General features: G+C 42.5%; 1 protein-coding gene across 1 annotated transcript; it reads right to left on the bottom strand.

Moving 5' to 3' along the window:
* Positions 1 to 669: 669 nt before the first annotated feature.
* Positions 670 to 27188, bottom strand: Cd86 (CD86 molecule). Its single transcript, XM_035444124.1, has 5 exons — positions 27146 to 27188; positions 15461 to 15796; positions 12589 to 12891; positions 847 to 888; positions 670 to 779 (listed from the first exon to the last, which is right to left on the bottom strand). The coding sequence occupies exons 1-5, from the start codon at positions 27186 to 27188 to the stop codon at positions 670 to 672; spliced, it is 834 nt and encodes a 277-aa protein (XP_035300015.1).
* Between the last annotated feature and the right edge of the window lie 219 nt (positions 27189 to 27407).

Below are 27407 nucleotides of genomic sequence, written 5' to 3'. Positions count from 1 at the left end.
TGCGTGGTAAATTCTGAGCTGTGTGTGGCCTCTGCCATCCTGGGGTTACTATAACTGTCTCTTGAATCAGGCTTTTTTGTAGGGAGCTTTGATCCCATGACTAGGCAGTCAGTGCCTTGGCTTGCTTGAGCTCTCAGCTCCTCGATGGGGATGGAGGAATAGACAACCCAATTGTGTCATGTTGTCAGAGGGCTAGTCACCAGAAATTTTCAGGTTTGCCTGGCATTGTGCTGGGTACTATCAGCCACTGTGATGTTTGCCTTTGGTAGAGTTCAGTTAACAATGTTTCCTAAGGTACTTTTAGGTAAGTAAATAAGGATCCACGTGATACTGTAGCAGATGGACATGATTAAGTTTGGGGAAAGGTTTTTAAGGAATTGCTGATGGGGGTTAGAGCTGAAGAATGAGAAAGAAGAAATGGTAGGAGCTTCCAAGTGGTGGGTACAGCAGGCACAAAGGCACTGAGGCTGAAGGGACATGCTATTATTCCCTGCTTCTTTATTTACTCATCCTATACATGCAAGCAGCTCAATAGTTCAGTCACTGTTAGGTGCTGAAATTGCCATGGTGAATGAGATATGGGCTATGTCTACCACAGCACTCCATAACCCTGAGCTTTGTTTATTCCTTGACCTTGACTGACTCAGCATGTCCTCAGGGCACTGTGCATTAGACACTGCCACTGTTTAGAGCCACTTTCTCCATGTTCTCCCTTGTCTTGCTGTCTTCCCTGCCCCCATTAGCTTTTTTGTAAGTCTCAGCATGCTTCAGGTTAAAGCCTGTGAGAGTTACAGGCAGACACTGGGGGATCAAATCTCTTCCAACAGTGTTGCAGTTGGGACTCACCTTTTTCCAGTTTCTCACTCCCTTCACTCTCCATTTTGATTTCTGAAAGAGATCAAAAACAGTTTCAGAAGCTGTATTCCTCATAGACATAGAAAGAGGGGACATGAAGAGGCTTCAAAATCCTGGGTCTCAGAGAGATTATGACTGGGGGCTGGGAAGGACTTCTCTGCAACCCCAAGGTAAAGCCCCCCCCCTTTTGGTGTGTTCCAAGTTCTAATGTTGGATGTAATCTCACCCTTACCTATCGGTGTCCTCATTGAAATGGAGGGGCATGGGATTAACACACCCTTTTTCACCCATCTTTTAATGACCAGAAAAGAGATTCTGTTGTGAAATCTAAGTAGGTTTAGAAGATGGATGAAAGTATTCAGTCCCAACGATGCTGACACATAGATGGATTAGCTATATGGTGCAGTCAAATAACACCATGTGTGAATTGTTGCATGGACAGGCTAAAGTAGGAAATCTCCAGGCAACTAGATTTCCAAAGTTCCCGACTTTGGATTTACTGCTGATGCGAATTGGGGTGCAAATTCCTCCAGGTTGATGGAAGGTTTGTTAGTACTCCTGTCCTACTCAGAGACTCAGGGCTTGTTCTCCTTGGCATCCATGGAAAACACAGGACCCATTCCACAGTACCCTGATGGTTTAGTGACTCAGCCTGGATTATAGTCTACCTGAACACTTCCTGTAACTTCTCTTTTATGTGTGTGCATACTTAAATATAGCCATCTGCATGGTGGTATATCCATGAACAAAATTTAAACTTTTTTTGGTAGAAAGATTGATGTTTCTTTTTTGAGAAAGGAGTCTCACTATGTAGCCTAGGTTGGTCTCAAACTCAATCCTGCTTCCACCATCTGAGTGCTAGGATTATAGTACTTTATCACCATACCTGGCCCCACTCTTCTTCTTTTTTTGTCCTTGCTTTCCAATCTGCAAGCCTTTCTCTTTTGAGTCTTTTCACACTGGCTAGGACTTCCAGCAAAATGCTGAACAAAAGCAGTAACCATAGGCATCCTTGCCTTCCTCCCAGTCTTAGGGGAAGAACAATTTGTCCTTTATCACTATGATGCTATTAGAATGATTTTGGTAGATGTCCTTTGTGGGTTTCAGATATTCCCCTTGAATTCCTAGTTCATTAATGTTTTTCTTTCTCTTTTAAAATTATGAATGGGTATTAATTTCATCAAAACTTTTTTTTGTATCCATTGCCATGACATGGGTTTCTTTTAGTCTGTTTGTTAATGACTATCACTCCTTGGGTTTTGAATGCTCAACTTTCCTACCTTCCTAGAATATGCTCTACTTTATCATAGTGTAGCATACTTGTACTATATTAGTAGATTTTAATTTCTTATTTTGTTAAGATTTTTGGCATCTGTGTTCAAATGGGATTCTTTTGGGATTACTTTCTTGATCTGTTTTCCTAATTTAGGGCATCAGGAATCTCACTTCCTTCAGTGTTGATTATTGACTTGGCCATTGACTACAGGCAGTAAGCTGTGAGCAATTACAATGTCACCTTTTCTCTTCTCTTAATTACAGTTACATTTTTCTGTTGCTGATGCCCAACATCTCGAAACAATAGTTTCATTCTCATTTTGTCTGGTTTCCAGTTGTCTGTGGCAGGAAGCAATTCATGAGGCAGTTGGGAGGAAGCAGAAGTCATTTTTTTCCCATATAATTTCAAGAGTGCTCAGACAGGCTGCTCTTATATCCTCATATTTTATAATCCTCCCTTGCAGAGATGCAGTTTGGATTGCAGTGTTGAATCTGATCTTTGCAGTTGGAGACAGCTACTCCTTTGGATATTTGAGAGCAGACTGTCTATCCTTCTTAGGCTGTTCTCAGGTTAAGCATTCTTGGTTTATTTGATGCTGATGCCTAGCTCCTACGGTTCATGTGCTTGGAGGCACAATGTGGAGGCAAAGACGAGTAGAGTAACCATGTTGGGGGAAATTTGGTCATGGGAACCAACTTGGGGGAATTAGTATGTACTGGTTGGGAGTGAGTTGGGTCTCTGGGACTGGCACTGTAAAAGCAGGTTGTTATGAAGCCAGCTCCTTCCCTTAGTCTTTCTTCTGCACACATGTGTATCCATATACATGGCTCTTACATGTGTTCCCGCCACTCTATGCAATCTGCACGTGATAATGCAGCATGAAGTGACTGCCTGACCTTGGGCTTCTCAGTCCCAAACCATCAACTATGATAAATCTTTTCTTTATGACAGCCAGCCTTTGGTATCTTGTTACAGCAATGCAAAGGAACAGAGGCATTTGAGCTATTTCCTATGCGAGTTTCTAGATACTTTCTAAATCTGACTAGATTTTAGCATTGCCCAAAGTCCTCTAAAGATCATGGTGCTTTATAGCTGGTAGAGTATCCCAGATAAATACAGAACAGAAAATAATCAAATGATCTTTTCATACCATGGCAAAGTCAGCAAAATTACAAGAAAGCCCCTGTTTTAAAAATGAAAGCCAACAATCAGGAAACACAACGTGTGACCCACACTTTTGGAATGGATGATAACTTCAGTATTTTGAAGTGGAAATGGGATTGGATCACTAACTTTCAGTTTTTAAACTCTACCGAGCTTCCTGTTTAAATATTGATGAAAAACGAGACACTTTGGAAAAGACACTTGTCCTTTAAGAAATTATAATTATCTAGGTAGAGTAGCACACACCTTTAGTCTCAGCACTCAAGAGGCAGAGGCAAGCAGATCTCGGTAAGATTAAGTACAGCCTGGCCTACATAGCAAGTCCTGTGCTAGCTGGAGCTACAATATGAAAATTAGGCTTAAAAAACATTGTGATGGGGCTGGAGAGATGGCTTATCGATTAAGAGTACTGACTGCTCTTTCAGAGGACCCTGGTTCAATTCCCAGCACCCACATGGCAGCTAACAACTGTCTATAACTCTAAGATCTGACACTCTCACATAGACATACATGTAGGGGAAACACCAATGTATACAAAATAAGAATAAATAAATTATTTTAAAGAAAACATTGTGACTATGAAAACCAAGACTCTTTTCATTTTGCTGTAGGGGGCAAACTAAAAACTTGGCTTCATGAGCACTATTACATAATTTTTGTTTTTTAGTCGAACTAATCCTCAAATGGACAAACTGGTAGTATAATTTCAAATTGGATGAAAACAATAATTCAGAATTACACATTCTCCTGCCTTTTCTTTCTTATTAATCTTGGGGAGGGACATGGTAGAAAACCCCTTATATCGACTTGGTATTTCCTTCTTATTCATTTAAATGGCCTAAATGAATAGGATAAATATATGTAACCAAGACACAATGAACAAACACTGGACAGGACTTTTAATGCCGGGTTAGTTACTTTGAAGGCTGTCCCCTCTGAGAAGTGGATTAATGTCATATTCCTACTAGTTGTCAATGAGGATGGCTCATGACTGCTTCAGTATTTGTCTGTTGGCAGAATTAGTTCTTTGAGTTGTACAACTGAACTCCTCAGTTCTTAGAATGACTGTCAAGTGAGGACAATTTCTAGCTTCCAGAAGCGATCCAAATTCTTTGGTTCATGGCCTTCTTTTCCCAAGTACAAAGCCAACAATGATGGACTGAGCTCTCCCCATATCTCATATGCTGCCTCTTCTTCCTTCTGTCTAACCTACCTGAGTAAATTTCTGTGGCTCACGTAAATTTTTGCCATGTGGATAACATATGGAGATTTTGGAGTGGTGACACGGTGGTTAAGAGCATCAAGTGCTGATTTAGTTGCCAGCACCCACATGGCAGCTTACAGCTACCTGTAACTTTATTTTATTGAGACCTGGCACCCTCTTCTGGCCTCTAAGGGAATGAAAGAGGTATTTAGTACACATACATGCATGTGTGGAAAATGCTCATACATATAAAAACAAAAATAAATAAATCTTTTTTTAAAGATAATTTAAATTTTAGATATAGGAAGCAGAAGCTTTTAAAGGGACAGTATTTTATTATCACAGCCAAGACCAGAAAAATCCACAAAGCAAGGATATTTACTGCAGAATTCAAGTTCATGAGCTTCTTACATCCACACAGTTTGCTTTTCCATGGTATGTCTCCCTCCTGGAGATGTCAAGGAGCCTTTCTTTGACCAAACTCATTGTCATGTGTCACATTGCTATACTCTGATGCCTTAGCCTTTTTGATGATGTAGTTTAATGTCACCATCTTACACACACATTTAGCTTCTCTAAATCCCCTTCAGACATCTTTCTTGCATGTACGTACATCAAGCTTGACTTCCTTATCTAGCCTCAAATATTTCTGGTTGCCTTATGGTGAAAGAAACATTTTTTTTCTCTTTTGCCCCATCTCTCCTTTGTTTTGGTTGCAAGTTGATCATTCCACTGTGAAAACAAACTTAGGAAACAGCTCAATCCCTTCTAGAAATTGCTTCTACTTCTATGGCTAATTTTCTCTCTAAGCACCATTGGAGATTGAGCCCTCAAGGGGAAGCTGCTCATTAAACAAACACCTAAATAAAATCAGAAGTGATACATATCCCAACAGATGTCACAGTGTAACATGGAAGCACAAGAGATGGGAGGAAGCCAGGTAACATGATTCCTGCAAAAGACCACAGCTCCTTAACTTGTGAACACAAAGATATTGCAACAGCTGGGCAAATAATTTTAAAGTCTACTTGTGAAAATGATTTGTGACCTCCAAGAAGGCAGAGCAAATAAACAAATGATGTAAGGAAATCAACTCAGGATGCAAATAAGAAAGTCAACAGCATACATGAGGAATTCAACAAGCAAACAGATTTTGGAAAAAAAAATGAACAGAAATGCTGGAAATGAAAATCCAATGAATCAAAATTTAAAAATCCTGTGGAAAACCACTCTACTAGACAAGGTAGATAAGGCATAAGGAGGGCCATCAAGGGCTAGGGAGATGGATTAGTGTGTAAAAGTGTTTGCTGTGTAAGCACCAGCACCCAAGTTCAAATTCCTAGAAGCCTTGTAAAAGACAGACATGCAGCAGGAGCATTCGCAGCCCTAATGCTTCTGTGGGGTGATGGGAGGTGGAGACAGGAGAATCCTCAGAGGCTCATGGACAGCTAGCCTAGAGTACATGGTGGAAAAATAACAGAGGCACTGTCTTGCCAGGTGGTGGTGGCGCACATCTTTAATACCAGCACTTGGGAGACAGAGGCAGGCAGATCTCTATGAGTTTGAGGTGATCCTGAGTTCAATTGGCAATAGCAAAAAACAAATAAAAAACAAACCAAACAACAACAAGCCTAGGAATAAGTCTAACTCAGAGGGTAAAAGACCTCTATAATGAGAACTTTAAAGCATTGAAGAAAAAAAAAAGAAATGAAAGGGGATATTAGAGGAAGGAAAGATTTTCCATGCTTACAGGTGGACAGAAAAAAATGTGAAGAATTGATATATTACCAAAAGCACACTATACAGAATGAATTCAATTTCACTAAAATTCCAATGACAAATTGTAAAATTGATATAGAAGTAAAAAAGACCCTAAATAGCTGAACCATGTTACAATATCTCATCTCAAATTACACTGTCTAGCCACAGTTACATAAACAAAATGATACAGGCACAAAGCTAGGTATGTAGACCAATTGGATAGAAAAGAGGACTCAGAAATTAGCCCTATAGATGCAGTTATAGGCACCTATTTTTTCAAAGGAGCCAAAAACATAGAGAAAAAGATATGTTGTACTTTGCCTTTTAAAGTAAATTTGTAAGTTATGTCAGTAGTTTCATTTTTAACCTTTAAAATCCTTCTCAAATGCCTTCTCAATGCCTTTTCATTTTGGCATTGTATGATAAAATGCTTCCTACAATATTATTGATATACCCCCAAAACACCAACATTGTTACCAACATTTTAGGAAAGGTTCCCTTTAAAAGATACTTATTTCTTCTCTTTTGTGTACCTCTTCCTTAACTTGTAAATGAATATGTATTCTTTATAATAAGGAAAACTGTCTCAAAGCTTATTTCACAGTAAACTACCTTGTAAAAATCTAAACAAAGCATTCTACTATGAAAGCTATATGGAAAACATGAAGGTCCAAGGTGTACACTGTCTCTGAGTCACAAGCTTTTAAATACCAGGGAAAATACTATGGATTGTTGTCTGTACATATTTGGAAGACAGTTTGTTATTCAGGAATAGTTCTCAAGAGCAGATCTGAGGGTCGGGCGTGGGAAACATCACTGAAAATAAAGATTTAAAGCATAAACAACAACAACAAAAGAATAAATGGTGCTTAGAGAACGAGATAGCCACATCTAGATGACTACAACTAGATCTCCATTTTTCACCTTGTAAAGAAAGATCTATTTAAAATGGGTGAAGGCCTTAACTAAGACAAACTGCCCTCTTTGAGGCTTTGGAGGAAAACATAGGGTAAACAGCCAAGATAAGACCCAGACAAGGACTTTTTTAAAGGACTCTTCTAACTCAGGAAGCAATAGTATGACTTGACAAATGGAATTGCACAGGACTAAACGACTGCTGGATAGCGTAGCAAACAACAGAGTGAGGAGATAGCTACTTAATGGGAGAAAGTCTCTCCAACTGTACATCTAACAGAAAATTCATATCTAAAATACATGAAGAACCCCATTTCTTTTCTTCAGGAGCACCGGCTTCATAGCCACATGAACAAGCAGGAAATCCTGGCTTCCCCTCAAAGACAAAGATGACAACAACAACAACAACAACAATAAACCAAAAAGAATTCAAACCAAACAAACAAAAAAATCAAATCAAAGGAAAGAAAGAAAGGGAAGGAAGTGTAAACCAACAAGCCACTTCAGATATGTAAGTCCCAGTGCAGAATAAAGAGCAACACAAAAAAAAAAAAAAACAAGACGACAGACAGCACATCTCATGCACAAATCACTGACCCCCCCCTCCCCACATAAGGTATTCCTCTAATGAAAACAGCCTGGAAGACCTGACCAACGGTTCCAATAATTATAGCTATGTTCAGACAACTCAAAGAGAATGTGAATAAACTCCAGGAGAAACAAGCCCCCAAAGCTGCGTGATATAAAGAAATTCATCAGAGAGGCCCAGGAACACCCAAAACAACACAGGCTATTGCTGTTGCTCACAGTTGCCCATCAGACCTGGATGGCTAAGACTCTGTTGCTGAAGACACCTCAAACTTAAGCTGCAAGACACAGAGAAATCAATCTTGAACTTCCCAAGAAACTTTCTCCTTGACAGATGGCTTTAATAGTGCTAGAAGGTGCTCCAAAGGCTGTTGGGGGAGAAGAGCCACCAATGGTCTCCTCTAGTGCTGCTCCCTGCATGCTACAACACCCACTTTCCAGACCAAATATAACCACCAGTGCAAACTGTGGCAAGACTCTTATGGAGATTACCAACTGATCCCTTGACTGGATATGAGGTCTGCTCTACTAGAGGAAATTCATGCCTAGTACTGTAAACAGGATGGAGGAAGTCACAGGCCCTAGGGGAGAATCTATTGATGATGTTCTTTTAAATGGTTATGTTATCAAACTGCCTTCTAAATATTTACATTTATATCCACAGGTTATGTTGCTCCCAACTTTGGCCAGAGAAGTTTCTTATTGTAATGGGTAGTGGTTAATGCAGAGACACATTATTGTCCAAAGTGCTGAAAATAAGGGACTTTGAATATTTATCAATCAGTGAGACAGCTATATCTGACCTCCAACCCCCAAGACTCAGGGCACTTCACAGAAGATAGGCAGATAGAATATAAGATCCAGTGGATGGGGAGCAGGGCTGTGAGACACTGTCTTATGAACTCACAGTAGCTATGTTAACTTACACAAGATTTGTGCAAGATCCAGCCAGTCAAAATTTTCATCATCTGGGGCTTCCGAGGCCCCACCCTACTTGAAAAGCTATTAGCAGTTGATGGCTGCTTGGAGAGAGAGCTGCTTATTCTTGGGAATGTGGCAATGTAGATAGCTGTCTGTGCCCTGCACGAGTGGAGGACCCCATGCCTACGTCATACTCTAATTAAACTCAGTGCATTAAGTAAGTCAATAAAATAGAAGAGGACAGACTTTGGGGGAGGTGATGGGAGGAGATCTAGGAGAATTGAAGTTAGGGAACGAGGAGTGAATATGATCAACAAACATTGTCTCTTGTACATTTAGGAGATTTTCAACAAAAAAAATAGAAATTTAAAACTATAACACAAAAGAAACCTCCCCAAAGCACCCAATTAATAAATGAAGAGTCACTTCTCAAAGTAATGGCCAATACATAAACACACACATGCACATACTATGTAATATCCTTAGCTGTTAAGGAAATACAACTCAAAACTACTACAAGATTCCATGGCACCTCAGTCAAGAATGGATGTCATCAGGAAAACAAATGACAGAAAGGATGGAAGGAAAAAAGGAGGTTTACCCACCGTTTGTGAAAATGCCAATTGGGGTTGGTCACTAGTAAGGAGGATCCTCAAAAGACTAAAAATAGAACTACCATGTGACACATCTATATGATTCCTGTGTATATGACCAAAGAATTCTAAGTCTGCACACCACCAAGATATTGGCACAGAAGCCATGTTTGTTACGTCACTATTCACAGTAGCCAAAACACAGAACCATCAACAGATAAAAGAGTAAAAAGAACATGAGTTATATACATACATATATATGTGCTCTAAAGTTTTATTGAACCATTGTTAAGAACAAAATTAAGACATTTTTAAAGGAAATGAATAGAGGTCATCATGATAAGCAAAATAAGCCATATGCAGAAAGACAATTATAATGTGTTTTCTCTCATGCAGGATCTACCAGTCATCTATCTCCTGAAAGGAAGAGAAATGTCAGGAAGAAAGAGGGTCATTGGTGTGAGTGATTGGGGGGCAAGAAATGACAAGGGGGAGTTGAATGTATGCAAAGGGCAGGATATGCATGTCTAAGCATCACCCCATTGTTTCCTCAGTATTGGAGACTGAACTTAGCTTGTATATGCTATGTAACATTGCACGGCCAAGCTACCCCCTCATCTTGTATGTTTGTTACAAACAAACTTTAACTGGTTATCTTCAGACAGGACAAACACACTTGTTACCTTTCTAAGAGATGCCAGGCTGCTCTGGCTTCCTACAGTATAGGTAAAACAGCCCAGATGCAATGACACCCAGAACAGCGACGATGATGATGACTCCTGCAATCCAGGCTTTCATTTCCTTTTGAACAGATTGGAACTCTGGAAGATCTAGAAATCATTGCAAGTTTTCTGTCAGTAAGAAACTCATTTATGAAAGGCGTAAATTTTCTCCCTCCGTCCCTCCCTCCCTCCCCTCCCCTCCCTCCCTCCTCCTCCCTCCCTCCCCCCTCCTCCCTCCCTCCCTCCTTCCCTCCCTCCCTCCCTCCCTCCTTCCCTCCCTCCCTCCCTCCCTCCTTCCCCTCTCCCTTCTTTTCAACCATTTCCTTGGATCTAGGAAACTGAAATCAACAACAGGAGGCTTGGAAAACTCCTTGATAATGGTCCCCCATCTACCATCATCTTGAAGTCAGTCTCTCGATCACCTCTCACTTGGGCAAATAGAACAACCTTCTCATGGGTAGCTACTTCAAAGTGTTTGATTATTATTTCCATTGAGGTAGCCCAAGGATCCCTCAGCCTGCCTTCTGGTGTGCCACCTCTGTTAGAAAACCTTTGGTATTTCCTCATTCTCAGGAGAATCATATCCTGAAGGCCAGGAATTACTTGTTAAAATGGGATGCCTAACTGCAGTCTGGAAAGTTGATGGAAAGTTGAGTGGCTAACTTTATAGACACTGAAAGGAACTGTTCTTTTATTTAAGCCTAGATTGTACTAAAATTAGGGTTAAAAATCTCCCATAGTTTAGCTACAATTTGTAGGTACACGTCCTGTTCCTAGAATAATAAGGCAAAGAATTGTTGACATGTGGACTATATTTAATACCTTTTGAGTGTGTCCCTGTTTATTTCACTTCAACCTGTTTGGAATTTCCAATAAAGGAGGGTTATGGTTTTTATTGGAAGACTTCCACCTTTTGATACTCAGAGACTCAGTGGCTAACCTATCTCTGATCAAGGCACAGATTGGGGTCACAGAGACGGAAGCCCTTTTGTGGAGGGAGCCAGAGCTGAAGCATTTCTGAAGGTGGCACCTGGGAAGTTCTATTCGGTTGACAAATAGAGGTGAGCCACAATGAGTGTATCATGTTGATTAGTCCCTGCTTATTTGTAGACAAGGATGGTGGGGGAGGCATGATATTGGTGGCTACATGAAAGTGCTGAGCTTCAAGCACTACTTAGGGTGTCCTCTAGATGGCTAGGAAATATTGCAGTAGAAGCAACAAGGACATCTGGGTGACCCCATCTTTTACTAACAGGAAACAAGTATCAGGAGAGCGAGTGGGTTTAGTTTAGTTTAGTTTAGTTTAGTTTAGTTTAGTGGGCACTAGACTAGACTAGACTAGACTAGACTAGACTAGACTAGACTAGACTAGACTAGGGATATTTATAGGGGTATGTTTGTAGGCTGAGTTACTGAGTAAGGAGAAGGCAAAACCAGGGGATGCAGAAAGAGATGGATGGGTAGATGGATGGATGCCACCAGAAGGAGCATCATAGGGAATGGGCTGGAGAAGGGACCACAGAAATAGAAGTCAGATGGCTGGGGGATGAGATCAGGCTCAGAAAAACAGTAATGGGGGTCAACTGGGTACAGGGCACCTTCATTCTAGGAGGAGTGGTTGCTTCTCAAAGGGGAGTGCTGGCATATATTAGCTCTCAATGGGACTAAGCTGGCCCTGAGTTTCAATACTTTTTTCCATCAGCATGGAAGCCAAAACACATCAAGAATATGCTACGAGCATGCCTTCACCCAGTCTGTCTCGAGCATACTTCCTGCTTCTTATTGGGTACAGCTGGATCACTGTGGCCCTCTCATCAGCTGGACACACTTGCTACCTCATAGTTTCTCTGTGCAGAAAGTCACTGCAAATTTGAGGGTCTTTCGTCTAGAACTCTGTCCCTTTTCTCACCATATTTACCAAGCTCAACAATCCATTTTAAAGTATGGTAAAGCCCTAGTGCCTTTAGAAGACTTACCTGACTTTCAGAGATCTTGCTAGCCCCTAAATGCTCACAGAATTGATTATTACTTTGTTTTAAATTTAGGCAATTGTTCCCACGAACTATAATTTAGACTTGAATTTCATCTTAAAATTCAGTTTATCATATATGTATATCATGGAGTTCTTATTTTCCTGGAAGAATTTCAAGAACTAGAAGATATCTTCCATCTTTGAGATTTCAGCTTTATAATCAACAATGCCTAGAATGATTCCATATGCACAATAAGTACTGTTGGGGCACAGGTATAAATACGGGACATATGTGTGTGTGTCTATTTTATTCAAGTGAAGGCTTCTTGCTAGGCGATATCTTCTATTTTCTGGCTACAGCATCTCATCATCCTCCACCCAAGAATAGCTCCAAAGTCTGAGTTAGTTTCAGGGCTAAAACCATGTTTCTTCAAGTGTAGCCCAGATTCGTAAACTCTTGGGCCTTGGATCATACAGAGGTAGCAACAGCCTTCTATTTGGATCCTTTCTAGTGGCCTGCTGGGAAGTTTCCCAGCAAGCAGTGAACATTGGATGGTTGGGCTAAAAGGTTTGCATGTAACTCCGGTGAAATAAGTAGTCTTGGGAAGCAGCCTTACCTATATTGTGAGGTCTGGAGAAAATCTTCATTGACTCAATTTCCAGAACACACCGGGTGGTCACGCTGCTCATACCGTTCGGGAATGGAACAGATAGACTAATGAAAACGCTGAACAGTTCCGTGACATTGTCTTGAGATATCTCCATGTCACCACTGTGTTCATTAGTTGAATTAGTTGAATTAGTTACCAAAATATACATCTTTGTAGGTTTTGGATAACCTTCCTTAGATGAGCAGGTCAAATTTATGCCAGAAATTCTTGTTATGTTCTGAAATTCTATTTCTGGTTCACTGAAGTTAGCTGGAAGCAGAATAGAGATGCAGTCAGTCTAAATGTATTTACAAAGGATGGCAAATAACTAACAGCAAATCCCCTGACTGGGGTTCACCTGGGAATCTCAAGGTGTAGGTCTCAGCCCATAGTGAGGGCCACACGATAAACCTACATTTATCTTTCAGGAAACCCACTTAACTCTTTATCTAAGTCAAGAAAGTGCTCACTGAGAAACAGGCTAGCTGACACTATCTCACCAAGGTCTAGAGTGAAACCACTATTCCAAGAAGTGGAGTCTAAGTGGAGACCTGGTCTGACTATCTGGCCTACATTCCCACAGGGAAGCATTTCAACTCTCCACCCAGGGAACTGTATTAGGTCCCTGGTCACAACTTAAGAAGGTTGAGAACCACTGTGCTATAAGGATTCATCCATCTGGGGGCAAATTCAATGCTCTCTCATCTTTATTTTCACCCATGTTTTCAGGGCTGACATGCACTGGAACATAGGTCTTGGGCCTGACAAGTATGCCTTTAGCCAGTCAAATTTCTTGTTGTTCTCCCATAGTTACTAGGGTGTTTGCAGATTCTATCTACTGACCGATAATTCAATATAGGGACGGAGAGATGACTCATAAAGGCTAGACTCATAATCAAAAATTTAATGCAATGTATTGTTTCTAAAATAGAAGTCATTGGCATGTCAACTTCTTTGAGTTTTGCAATATTGTTATGCTCTTGAACATCCTGCTGATGCTTGCTGAGGCTCACCAGATTCTATTTGGCTTCATCAGCAACACCTTTGCAGTCACTGGTTAAGTTGTAGCAGTAACACACATTGTAACAAATAGACAACTGGTTTTAAAATCTTGTCTGTGCCCTGCCTAAAACACACTGTTTCTCCAAAGGTGCCTGCCATACACTGGGAACACTGACTTAGCAGCCTTGTTTGAATCACATTGCACTCAAGGGGAGTGTGTTCTATGGCTGTTTTTGCCTGTTTGATTATGTGATTTTTAGAAAAGATCCGTTCTAGGAGGAAAGGCTACATCTCAAAAGGTGTTGTTCTGCCTTTTCCAAGTTCATTAAGAACTCATCAGGATCCAGCAGTAGCATTCCTAGGCATTTACCCGGGAAAAACACAACTAGGTCCACAGGAAAACACAAGTAGGTCCACATAGAAGCTGACTCTTGAATGTTTACAGCAGCTTGATTTGTAACAGCTTCAAACTGGAAGCAAGCCAGGGTCTTTCAGTGATTGGATGGATAAACAATAAAATGTAACTCATCAATTAAAAAAAAAGCTTCCAAATTTTTGATACACTCAGCTGAAACACAAGAAGCATTTTTCTGAGTAAAATAAGTCAGTCTTAAAGGTTAAATACACACATTTGGCTCTGTGTATATGATAGTCTCAAAATGACAAAACTCTAAGACCCAAACAACAGCTCTGGGTAAAGAGAATGACTCCAAAAGGAACTACCCTGAAGGGAATTTTTCATTGTGATGGAAGTGTCCTGAATCCTATCTATTGTGGCAGTTACAAACTTCTCTACAGAATCTATAAAATTAATAAATTATGCACTCAAATGATAGCCTGTATGCCAGTCTCAAAAGTCTATAGTGACATGCAGGCTTTCTACAGCTTGGTGAAACAGAGAAGCTGGTTTGTTGGTCTGTGGGTTCTGTTCAGTGGATTGTTTCCCTTCTGTCTGCTGGGCTCATGGTTGGGGCAGTCTGCTGGGCTCATGGTTGGGGCAGTCTGCTGGGCTCATGGTTGGGGCAGCAAAAAAAGCAATCTATGCAAAGTTGAAAGGAAAGCCCTCATCAGCTGCCACCTTTGGTAGGAGCTCCAGACCACAATCTCTTTGTGTGCACTCCTGTGTGTGTGTGTGTGTGTGTGTGTGTGTGTGTGTGTGTGTGTGTGTGTGTGTTAAGGTGTGAAATTGATTTGTGTATGTGTGCATAAGTGTGTGTACACATGTGGAGGTAGACATCAGATGTCTTTCCTCAATCATTCTCCATCTTTCTTATTTTGTAAGGTAGCCTTCCACTGAACCTGAAACTTATTGATTCTATTAGGTTGGCTGACCTAACAGTATCAGGGATCCTCTTGTCTTGGCTGCACTCCCTACCTCCAAGTTTTGAGGTTAGAGGCATGTGCCACTGACTTTTTACATGGGTTCTGGGAATCCAAACTCAGGTCATCATGCTTGTGCAACAGTCATTTTATACACCAAGTCATCTCTCAGCCTCCAGACCAGGTTTTGTGGGTGAGGAAATCTTAGACTAAAGGAGAAAATGGATGCAATAGCCACATTGCCCACTGTTCTCATCTAGCTGCGTTACTTTTGTTCAGCTAGTTCTATTTTGTCTCTAAAGAAAATTCTCACTGATCCCCAGGAAGCAAACCATTGAAACACAAAGGGCTTTCAGTTCCCCACCCTCAGACCCCACATTATCTTCAAATGGACTTCCTAGAAATGGCTGTCTTCTTCTTGTCCAATCCTGTCAAATCCCCAGCCTCAATGTTTCTCTGCTCATTTGTAGTTGCAGGTGAGCAGGCCAACGATCTGAACACAACATTGACCACGTACCGATCACTGACAGATCTGTCTCTGTCTGCTGGAGGATGACTGATCCTTTGGGTGTTTTTTTTTGTATAAAACAATCATACGTGCCCATGTCCTTGATCTGAACACTGTGAAGTCCCAGAGTCCAGTTATCGCCGTCAAAGCTTGTGCGGCCCAGGTACTTGGCATTCACGTTATCAAGCTTCTCTTTGCCCAAATAGTGCTCATACAGAACCGACTTTTTATGGTCCTGCCAAAATACTACCAGCTCACTCAGGCTTATATTCTGAGCTTTTGTAAATGGGCATGGCAGGTATGCAGTCCTATTGAAATAAGCTTGGGTCTTCATGGAAACAGCATCTAAAATAGAAAAACTGAGAATTAAGGGAGAGGAAACAAGAAGGAAGAAATTCTGTTCTCCCAACACAGCATCTGGCCTCCAGCTGGATGTTAAGGTATAGAACTGGGCATCCATGCTGGACATCTGGATTAGACCTTTATTCTTGCTCCACTGTCCACTTGTGCAGACTGCAACATTTGTGTGTCTGTTTTCTCACCTGATTAAGGAGGTGGTCTGAAGTAATGTTCTAGTATTCTCTCCCGCACTATGGTTCTGTAGGTTTCTAAACCAGAATATTGACCATCCTCACTGTGGTTTTTACAGGCTTTCATAACTGCTGTGCCATCCCCTAAACCCTCCCATGCTCATGCATTCCTTTTATTTTTTGGTTTGCTATTGTAAAACAAAAAAGGAGTGACTCTTGGGAGATTGTGGTGGTCAGAGCATTTAAGGAGCACAAGTAGAATGTTGGGAGTGAACTGTAGGTGGGAAGGTGAGGAGGTGCTTTGCCTTATTGGAGAAACCCCAGAGAAACTGACTTGCAACTCCCAGGTTTCATTGTCTCTGGGAACTGTTATAGCCCAAAGGAACATGATGGAAAAGTTCAGAGAAAGGACATGCTGGCATAAGTCAACTTGTAGGACATTTTTTTCTGGATCACGGAGTTACCGGAGACTGAGAAAGGAAAGTAAATAGAGGGAGCTGAGGGGTGAAAGGTGAGGCGAGTGTGCTGTTACTGGTTCACATCAAATTGGATGCTGCCACTGGGAGAAGGTTGGAGAAGGTTCTGCATAAAGAGCCATTCATCATCCAGGATTGTAGGAAGGGAGGGAAGAGAAGGTGAAGGAGATGAGAAGAGTCCCACTCAAAGTGTTGCGGTGCAGGAAAAAATAAATTGACCTGCTCAGTGGGCCTCCCTTCAAATAGGACATCAATAGACATGTAGCAGGGGTGTGCACTTGGCAAAGCCTGCACACCACCCCATGAGAACCTATGATCAAGAGGGTTGCCAATGGTCTCAGGGGATACTCCAGGCACCAGTGAAGTGCAGTGTGCATATCTGGGTTGGAAGGGAGAGGGAAATCACCAGGTTCCCACGACAGTGAAAATGGGACCTAAGGACAATTTACACCATCTGGTCATCTGTTACACCTTTGTTAATCTCTTAAATGAGAGGCAAGAGTGCCACCTACTGTAAATGTTCATAATGTTGCGAGGGTTAGTGTTGGCAGGACACATTCTGGGTTGGGGCTAATTTATTGTGTGATTCTGGGCAGATGATCTAATAGAGAAACCAAGCAGGCAGCTGAAGCACTGACCAGCTATTGGTTGATGTAGCATTATTGCTCAACCATCAGTCGATTTTTCTTGAACTGGAAATGAGTTCACCCTCCATTTCTTTCTTTCTTTTTTCCTTTCTTTTTTTTATTTTTGAGACAGGGTTTCTCTGTATTGCTTTGGAAGTTGTCCTGGAACTTGCTCTGTAGACCAGGCTGGCCTCAAACTCACAGAGATCCACCTGCCTCTGCCTTCCGAGTGTTGGGATTAAAGTCATGAGCCACCAACACCCAGCTCTGCCCTCCGTTTCTTATATCTTCTTGACATACAGGTTTTCTTTTTCCTCTATGGAGACTCACAGTACCTACTTTCTCTCCTTCCTTCCTTCCTCTCCCTCCCTCCCCCTCTCTCTTTTTTCTTTTTTTGAACAGGGTTTCTCTGTGTAGCTTTGTAGACCAGGCTGGCCTTGAATGCACAGAGCTCTGCCTGCCTCTGCCTCCAAGTGCTGGGATTAAAGGCCTGGCTCCTACTTTTCTTTTAATTCACTCTGTCTACTAATGACAAGTGGGACTTCTCCAACCCAGGCCCCTTCTCCGAAAGATAACTGGGACTTCCTCTTCACTGAAGCTCCCTCTCTATCTACAAATATAAAGCAGACCAAAGCCATTGGCCTCATCAGGGCTGCTCAGAAACTTAGACTCTCTGCTTCCACCCAAGATCTGAACCAGAATCTGCATTTTTTACCAAGAACTCCTATTTGGGAAAGTGGGGGAATCAAAGGTGATGACTGGACACATTCATTTCTACCTTCTCCAAAACCCTTCTACTCCCAAAGGGGTGGAAATCACTCTGTAGCTGTTCTGAGTGGAACTGAAAGTATTTCACAGTCTACATGCTTTGGCTCATCACAAGACTCTTGTTTTCTTGATGTCACTCTGGACCAGGAAGGAGCATCTTCTTAACTGTGACCATACAGGGAAGATTTGACACAAGGTCTGTTTTTTCCCAGTGGCTTCAGGCCTCCACTGTTACGGTCCCCAGAACGTGGGGCCTCTAAGCAAGTGAACTCCCTGGGATTCCATTGGTGGAAAGCACTGAGAATCCTTCCTTCCTCTAACACTTGGGCAAGAGACATGGTGTAGATTTACTTGTAACCAATTGCTATGATGATGTCAGGAGCTAGGCACATAGGAATTCAGCCATACATCTCCCCAACCAGGAAATAGAGATCAAGAATACTAAAGGGCCTTTTCAGAAAGATACCATCTGAGTGCCACATGGAGCCGATGATCTGAGAACTCTGAGTCTGTGGCTCCACCAATATACCAGTCTTCCCTGGTCATTACCCCAAACTCGGGTAATGCTTTCATCATCTCTTCCTCATATTACTGTGCTTATTACACTCCAAGTTTTTTCTTCATTTTGTAAACTTCCTTCAAAGCTTTTCTAGGCTTGCTGGAAGCCCCATTCCATTGTACTAGACTCCATTATAGATGAACCTCTTCAATAAATATACTCTTAAATGTTCTTTCCATGAAATCTGGTTCTACCCAAAGGACTCCATGTGGCCCCCAGACACTGCTAGCTTCATCAAGGACCTTGCGCAGCCACTATCCACTTCAGAGGGATCTAGACTGTCTAACTTATCTAACCTTCTGTTGTGAACCATTAATTATTGGTCACTATCTCTTCATTCAAGGAGGATTTTGGTATTATATTCAAGGCTGCTCTTTCTAACCAATTTTCAACATAAGTGCCAAGATAACCTAACAGTTTGTGCATCAACAATGAATCTGCTGATTACCTTGTTTCAAAGCTGCTTGACTTCATCAGCCACAAAGACAAGTTCAGAAGCCTTCCATCTCCTGTGACATGATTCCGAGCAGTGTCACCTGAGGCTCAGCACCTCAGATCATGGTCTCAAACACACTCATCTCTACACAGAACCTGGGAGTCCTCCAGGTTTCACTATCACTTTCTCTATATGTGCTCTTCAGTTTCATTGGGACTTGAGCTTTCCTAGGCCTTAGTCTTGACCCCTCACTGCATTATTTCCCCCAAAGAATGCTTTGAGATGAGAGCATTCTTGTCTGGTTTTGAACAATGTGGTAACCAGAAGTCACTGTGAATGTGGTAACCAGAAGTCACTGTGGCTCTTTTTTTTTTTTTTTTTTTTTTCTTTCTTTTTTTTTTTTTTTTTTTTTTTTTTTTTTTTTGGTTTTTCGAGACAGGGTTTCTCTGTGTAGCTTTGGAGCCTATCCTGGCACTGGCTCTGGAGACCAGGCTGGCCTCAAACTCACAGAGATCTGCCTGCCTCTGCCTCCCGAGTGCTGGGATTAAAGGTGTTTGCCACCAACGCCCGGCCACTGTGGCTCTTGAATCCTTGATAAATAGTAAATATGACCGAGAAACCAGATTATTTTTTACAGTGCTGGAGAGAGAAAGGGAATTTTTTCAACTCACTTAATTTTAATTCATTCAAGTTTAATGAACCACATATGGCTAATGGCTCTTATACTGAACAGCAAAGAAATAATACAGCTTTTTACTATTTCTCACCAGTAAGGCCAGTAAATATGCCCCTTTGCCTTAGTAGAAGTCATACTGAAGAACCTGCTTTGGGTCTATAGAGCTGATCTTATAACTGGGTGGATAGGCACCTTAGAGGAAACAATTCCATTGAACAGACGGGCAACATTTGAAATTTGTGAAGTTCGACCTCTCTGAATGTGGCCCCCAGTCTTACCACCCTGTCTCAAACTGGTCGCTCTGCTCTTGCTTTCCGTTTCAGTTAGAGTTAGATTCCCCCTAGTGAGCAGAAACAGCTTCCTTCTGCACCGCTCACTCCCATCTCTCCCGAAGCTTTCCTGATAAAAGATGTTAGCAGACCCACAAGTGCAGCCTCTTGCTCTTTCTGACCTACCCCGTCTGACCATTCTACCTAAAGGAGCTCAGTTTTGGCATCCAGCCTTCTTGGAATGAACTTCCTCAGTCTTACTTCCTAGTTAATGTGTCTGTTCTGGCTGGGATTCATTCCGGATGCCCATTGATTCCACTGCTGAAAGATTGTTATGGATTCAATAACCTAACAGACGTTTCTCCGAAGTCCACAGACTTCACTGGAGTCCTAGATGCCATATCCAATGGTCTGCTGGATGCTATGACTTAGACAGCAAGGGATACACTGTTCTTCCTCTTGAATCTTCCTCCCCTATCTCTAAGAGTGGTTCTTCTACTCACCACCATCCCATCCTTTTGATTATCTGCAGGAAATGCCCAAGAGAGTACACACAGATGCTGCCTGGGAGATTCAGAGGTACTATAGCCTAGGGTGGTGGGTGCCTACTAAGCAAAAAACAAGGGCTATCAGAAAAAGAATCTCGACTTGCCTGGAGACCTTAGGGACATTATCTTTTATGTTTCCGCCTTACAAGGCAAGGATGGTCCATACGGGAAGGGTTATAAGTGCTTTCATTTCCATGGATAGAAAAATCAAAACAGGGTTACCTATGCCAACATTCCACGCCACCAAATCCAAGCCAGCTTGTTACCTGATCTTGCAAGAGATTCAGAGAATGAGACATCCAAATGTTCCAAACTAGCTGTTCCATATGACAGTGTGGTTCCCTGAGTGCATGTTTACCACACATCTTTACACAAAACAATCTGATGTTACCTAGTCTGCTATTTTTCTGCTGTTCTGTCTCCACCTTACAGGAAAGTACCATTGAAATGACCAACTCCTTTTTTGCTTTCTGCTTCAGCCTTTCTCTATCCATGAAACCAATCTCTTCTGCTCAGCCCTGGGGGTGCTTATCTTAACTCGAAGGATGGAGCGATGTGCAAAACTAGAATGATCGAATAAAGCCTATTAAGATCTTTTAATGAGTGTGAAGTTGGCCTTTGATGCCACAAACATTTTTGATACCAAGGGAGCCAAATCACAGGTTATATTTAGAAACCAGAATTAAGATCCCTTTTCTCGGAAAGCAAAAATAAACTACAGTCTCAAGGTCTTGTTTGTTTCCAAGAGAGTCTGCTCTCTTGGGGTTTAGGAGACTGAGGGCTTGCTCTTTCTTACCAATTCCATCTTACTTCTCAACCACCCTCCTCCTGTCCGGCAGCTCATTCATTCTCTCTAGGATCCACTAAAAACATTTCACCAAAAGTGAATGACTAGGGTAAGGCACTCACTGCTACATTTGAAATGGCCCCGGGACAGTGGCTAGCAAAGTGACTCTTTGGGCACAATAGGTTTGAACTGTTAGTTGACCCCCAGGTACTTGTTTCAGGACCAGTCAACAGTGACAAGAAGTAGGAGCCTAGAGCAAACACATAAACATTATTTCATCCACCATCCAGGCCAGAACTTGCAAAAAATCTGGAGGAAGGCAGCGGGCTTTTCCATAGCATGGAATCAGAGTCCGAGACTGATTCATGCACATCTTTAAGTGAGGAAAGACTACCATTCCAGGTTTGATGTTGAATCAGAAGTTTTGTTCAGGTGGAATAAGAACCCTAGAACCTGGAGAACCCTCAGAAAAAAGGAGAGAAACTACCAAATGTCCAACTGGACCAGGCATGGTGCGAGTACCTGTAGTTATAGCTACTTGAAGTTGGGCTGGATGGTCGCTAGAGGGAAGGGCAAGTGAGATGGCTCAGAAGGTTGCTTCACCTGCCTGGTAACCTGAGTTTAATGTCCAGAATCCACATAAAGGTGGAAAAAGAGAACCAACACTACAAGGTCGTCCTTTGTCTACTAATTAATTAGGGATGACTTTAAAAGTATCTCATTTGTAGGCAAAAAGAAGATGTGAAAGGTGTAGGGAGGGGGCAGAACTGTTTTGCCCCTGTCTGATCTGTCTTCATAAATTACCCAGCCTTGCAATTTTTTCCTGTGGATAATTAGTGCCGATTTCATCTCTTTTCTTTCTCTCTTTGCATCTGCCCTGTGATAGGTTTCTACTCCCTAGCTCAGGTAGCAGAGGTGTGCCCTGAGAGGAGAGACAAACTAAGTTAAAATAGATTTTTCTTCTACATTTAAAAATGGTGGCTTTTAATTTAATAACACATTCTAAGTCCATTTAGTGCTGATCATATGGGCCATCCATTGGGACATAGATACCAATGTCCCCACACTAAGGATAGTGGCCTTCACTCAGTAGCCATCCACCACCATTAGCTCTTCAGCTAGGGGTGGGCATGAGCTCCTTCCTGCTCCTTGCTGGAACTTTTAACTCTCTTGATCTCGTGGTTGTCTTGTGCATATAACCATGGCCGCTGTGAATTCACATGTGTAACAGCCATGTCATGTCCAGAGACCAGCGGTTCACAGCCCTCCTCCTCTGATTCTTACATTCTTCCCACCCCTCCTCTCTCTGGTGATGCTCGATGGGCCTTGGGGATTAGGGTTGTAGATTCAGCTGTCCCATGTATGCATAGTCAAGGTTGAGAGGGAGATGGGAGATATCTTAGGGGGGACTGAGGGGTTGGAGGAAAGGAATGGGTGGATATGACCAGGACACATTGTATACATGTTTGTAATTTTCAGAAAGACAAACTAGAGAAGTATACTTATAAATGATTAAGATAGCCGGGCGTTGGTGGCGCACGCCTTTAATCCCAGCACTCGGGAGGCAGAGGCAGGTGGATCTCTGTGAGTTTGAGACCAGCCTGGTCTACAAGAGCTAGTTCCAGGACAGCCTCCAAACACAGAGAAACCCTGTCTCGAAAAACCAAAAAAAAAAAAAAAAAAAGATTAAGATAGTAAAAAATGAAAGGTTGAAAAATGGATGGTGACGGTTTTATCATTGCTTTTCGTGATAAGTGAAGGAATAACTGGCAAGTTCATTTTTTGGTGGTTGATGCTGTTTTCCTACCATCTTTAAGTCTGTTCTTCCCCAACACATATCTTTTTCACATACATCCCCAATCGGTTATCATCCATGAGGTTTGGTTTTGTTTTGTTTTGTTTTGTTTTCTCTTACAGTTTCAATATCATCACCTCCCTTTACAGGAGCTAGGAGTTTCCACACAGTTTCAAAGCAGGTCAAAAATGAAGTAACACCTGCCCTTGGTTTTGACAGGTTTCTCAGGTTTACTTGCTCACTTTCAAAGGGCAGAGCCAGAAAGTCTAGGGCAGGGAAGCTGTCTGGGTTAAGCTGTTACTGAATATTTGTTACCAGGACATTTCTCTTCCAGGTCATAAAAGCTAGGCTTGTCACTGGGAGGGCTAAGACCTAAACCTTAAGGACATCTGAACATCTGAGGTGTGGTTTAAGGAAAGAGGAGGACATGAAGGAGGCAACTTGTCATCAAGAAAGAACGAAGCTGAAGCGATATCATCCATCAGAGCTATTTGAGTCACAAAAAAGAAAACCAAACTAAACCAAACCAAAAACCAAAAACCAAAAAAAGAAAAAACAAACAAACAAACAAACAAAAAACACAGAGCCTGCCACGTGTAGTTGCCTCGGGAGCAGGAGAAATAGCCTGAATCACACATTAGTGATATTCAACCTAGTACTGCTGGGTATGAATCTGGGCTCTTCCATTAGGAGGTGTGTTGATCTTAGGTCAGTTACTTAAGTTTCTCTGTACTTTAGGGACCTTGTCTTAAAATGGGGAATAATAATGCAGCAAGTTATTGGGATTTTTAAATGAATTGTTATTTATAAAGTGCTCAGCACTGTACCTGAACACACACAGACACACAGACAGACACACACACACACACACACACACACACACACACACAACACACACACACACACACACAGCCATACACATGCACATACAGGCACAAACATGTATGCACACACATATGTATACTACACACACACACACACACACACACACACACACACACACACACACACGAGCACCCGCATGCATACACATGCACAACCTATCTTTGTCTCCCCACCCCTGATATTTGTGTGTGTAAACATTGCCTTTCCACCTCCACAGGTGAGAATCCAGGTCATTGGCCCTGGCAGGTGAAAGCTGTTGTTCTCACCTACATTGCTGATGGTGAACACCTGTAGACTTCACACTGGTGGCCTCAGCAAGCTATGGTGCTAAGCAGAAACCACAAATCACAAAAGGCTTGTGTCTATTTGCTGAGGTCTGAAGGACTATCTTTTCACAATGCCCAGTTCCTCCTCACCCATCCAGGGTTGAGGACAGTGGCCTAGAGGCTGTTGTGTGACAATTATGGAGGAGGTGGTTTTGTGGTTGAGTTGGTTAATCAGAGGCCAGGTGGTCAGGGTGGCCTGCAGATGCTTCAGGCACACTGCAAGCTCAGCTGTCCTGTCTGCCTGTCATTAAGATTGAGATAGCCTCCAGGACAGATGAGGTGGAGAAAATGAGTAACAGGAAAGGGTGGGCTAACAGTAACAAAGCAACATTGCATTGCAGGATGCATGGGGGGGTCTCCAGCCAGCTGCTTAGAGATGCATCCCAAAGAAGGGCAGTGGGCAGGGAAGGGCTGAGTCCTGGGAGGCCTTACAAATCTAAACTTTAATTGGTACAGGAGACTGCTTCCTGAACATCACACCAGCAGCACAGACACTGAGATTGACAATTAATAAATGGGACCTCCTAAAACTGAGAAGCTTTTGTAAGGCAAAGGACACAGTCAGCAAGACAAAACGGCAGCCCACGGAATGGGAAAAGATATGTACCAACCCCACATCTGACAGAGGGCTGATTTCCAAAATATACAAAGAACTCAAGAAGCTAGTCAGCAAAATACCAACTAATCCAATTAAAAAGTGGCGTACAGAACTAGAGAATTCTCAATAGAGGAATCTAAAATGGCTGATAAACACTTAAGAAAGTGCTCAACATCCTTAGCCATCAGGGAAATACAAATCAAAACAACTCTGAGATACCATCTTACTCCAGTCAGAATGGCTAAAATCAAACACACCAATGACAGTCTATGCTGGAGAGGATGTGGAGAAAGGGAACACACCTTCACTGCTAGTGGGAGTGCCAACTTGTACAGCCACTTTGGAAATCAGTATGGCAGTTCCTCAGGAAAATGGGAATCAGTTGGTCACAAGATCCAGCAATTCCACTCTTATGCATATATCCAAAAGATGCACATTCATACAACAAGGACATCTGTTCAACTATGTTCATAGCAGAATTATTTGTAATAGCCAGAACCTGGAAGCATCCTAGATGCCCCTCAACTGAAGAATGGATAGAGAAAATGTGGTACATTTACACAATGGAGTACTACTTAGCAGAAAAAAAAATGGAATCTTGAAATTCACAGGCAAATAGATGGAACTAGAAGAAACCATTCTGAGCCAGGTAACCCAATCACAAAAAGACAAACATGGTATGTACTCACTCATATATGGATTTTAGACATAGAGCAAAAGATTACCAGCCTACAATCCACACCGCCAGAGAAGCTAGGTATCAAGGAGGACTCTAAGACATACATGATCCCCTGGAGAAGGGGAAAGGGACAAGATCTCCTGAGCAAATTGGGAGAATGGGGGGAGGGGAGAGGGAGCTAGGAGAATGAGAAGGGGAGAAGAGGAGGGGTGAGGAGGACATGAGGGAGCAGAAAGGTTGAGTTGGGGGAAGAATAGAAGAAAAGAAGATAAGAGATACCATAATAGAGGGAGACATTTTAGGCTTAAAGAGAAATCAGGCACTAGGGAAATGTTTGGAGATCTACAAAGATGACACCAACTAACAATCTAAGCAACAGAGGAGAGGCTACCTTAAATGCCCTCCCCTGATAATGAGATTGATGACTGACTTATATGCCACCCTATAGCCTTCATCCAACAGCTGGTGGAAGTAGCAGCAGACACCCACAGCTAATCACTGAACTGATCTGGAATCCAGTTGCAGAGAAGGAGGAGTGATAAGCAAAGGGGTCCAGACCAGGCTGGTGAAACCCACAGAAACAGCTGACCTGAACAAGGGGGAGCTCTTGGTCCCCAGACTGATAGCTGGGAAACCAGCACAGGACTGATCCAGACCCCAGGAATGTGGGTGTCAGTGAGAGACCTCAGAAATCCATGGGGCTTCCTGTAGTAGATCAGTACTTATCCCTAGCATAGGTGTGGACTTTGGGAGACCATTCCACATAAAGGGATACTCCCTGAGCCAAGATACACGGGGCCTAGGTTCTATCCCAAAGGATATGAAAGATCCTGAAGACATTCTATGGAAGGCCTCACCCTCCCTGGGGAGCAGAAAGGTTATGTGATAGATAGGGTTTTAGTTGTGGGGTGGTAGGGGAGGAGGGGAGGGAGAGGGATAGAAATGTAAAACAATCTTGTTTCTAATTCAAATAAAAAAATGGAAAAAAAATAGCAAGAAAAAGATCACACAATTCAAATGCAAAATGTCACCCAGCAAGAGGAGACTGTAATGGGGGTGGGGTTGTCATCGTTCGTGGGAGGGGGTAATCTTAATTAACTGCATTATCTTATCCATATCTTACCAAGTCACAAGACATGGTAAGTGCTAGGGCCCTCCTGGAGTCTTTACAGGGTTAGAAAGGGGGATCTGTGCAAGGAGGAACCCTGAGGCAGCAGCTTCCTTAGCTTCATGGTGCAATGACAGGCATGAGAGCTGGAGGTCCAGGGTCACAGAGCGTGACTAGTATGAACTAGGGCACAGGCTAAGGGAGAAGGGTGTGGGCATGAAGCAGTGCTGCAAGAAGCTTTTTAAAGCCCACCAGCTGTTTCCCAAGGGATTGAGAATACTGGAAACGGGGACAGAAAGGCCAGAGTGTGTCCTGTGGAGTCAAGTCAGAGGCTTCATGACAATGGCCTTCCGTAGCCCTCCAGGAGCCCTGGACGGGACACTCAATCTTTGCTGTGTGTCCAGACCCTGGGTGTTTCATGGAAGAGCAGGGAATGACCAGATTAGAGACACCTGGTCTCGATCCTGACCCTTCCTTGGTCTCCAGAAAAGTTATTTGCTACGGAGTCTTAGGCAACTCAAGTCAATGCAGAGAAAACCCCACCAACACTCAGGCCTGGGCTTGCAGTGGTTCCACTCACTGGGAGACAGCGGAAGGAGAGGAACTCACACAGGGAGACAGTGCTTACCTGAGAGCATGAAGACCATCACAAAGAGGACTCCCAATTTCATGGTGCTAGAGTTTAAAAAGACAAGATACAACTTAGTTAGGAAGTCACACATGGCTTTACAATATCTAGCCCCTTCTTCCTCTCCTTTTCTCCCTGCTTCTCTACTTGTCCACTCACCATAGACCAAAATGATTCTGGGGCTTAACAGAGAACACAGGATAAGGACCAACATTAGAAAATGGTGGAAAACCAAACCAATTACAGCAGTATGGAGCAGATC

Source organism: Cricetulus griseus, chromosome 4 (genome assembly GCF_003668045.3).
Source record: "Cricetulus griseus strain 17A/GY chromosome 4, alternate assembly CriGri-PICRH-1.0, whole genome shotgun sequence".
Taxonomy (NCBI): Eukaryota; Metazoa; Chordata; class Mammalia; order Rodentia; family Cricetidae; genus Cricetulus; species Cricetulus griseus.
The sequence above is the reverse complement of the archived record's forward strand: the minus strand, read 5'-3'. Positions and strand labels throughout refer to the sequence as shown.

Excerpts from the sequence above, each read along its gene's own strand:
- Cd86 (XM_035444124.1), bottom strand. The coding sequence starts at position 27,188 with ATGAAATTGGGAGTCCTCTTTGTGATGGTCTTCATGCTCTCAG. Across the intron at positions 15,797-27,145 it reads GATGGTCTTCATGCTCTCAG|ATGCTGTTTCCATGAAGACC; the intron begins GTAAGCACTGTC and ends TTTCTATTTTAG. Across the intron at positions 780-846 it reads GAGTGAGAAACTGGAAAAAG|GCTTTAACCTGAAGCATGCT; the intron begins GTGAGTCCCAAC and ends TAACTCTCACAG.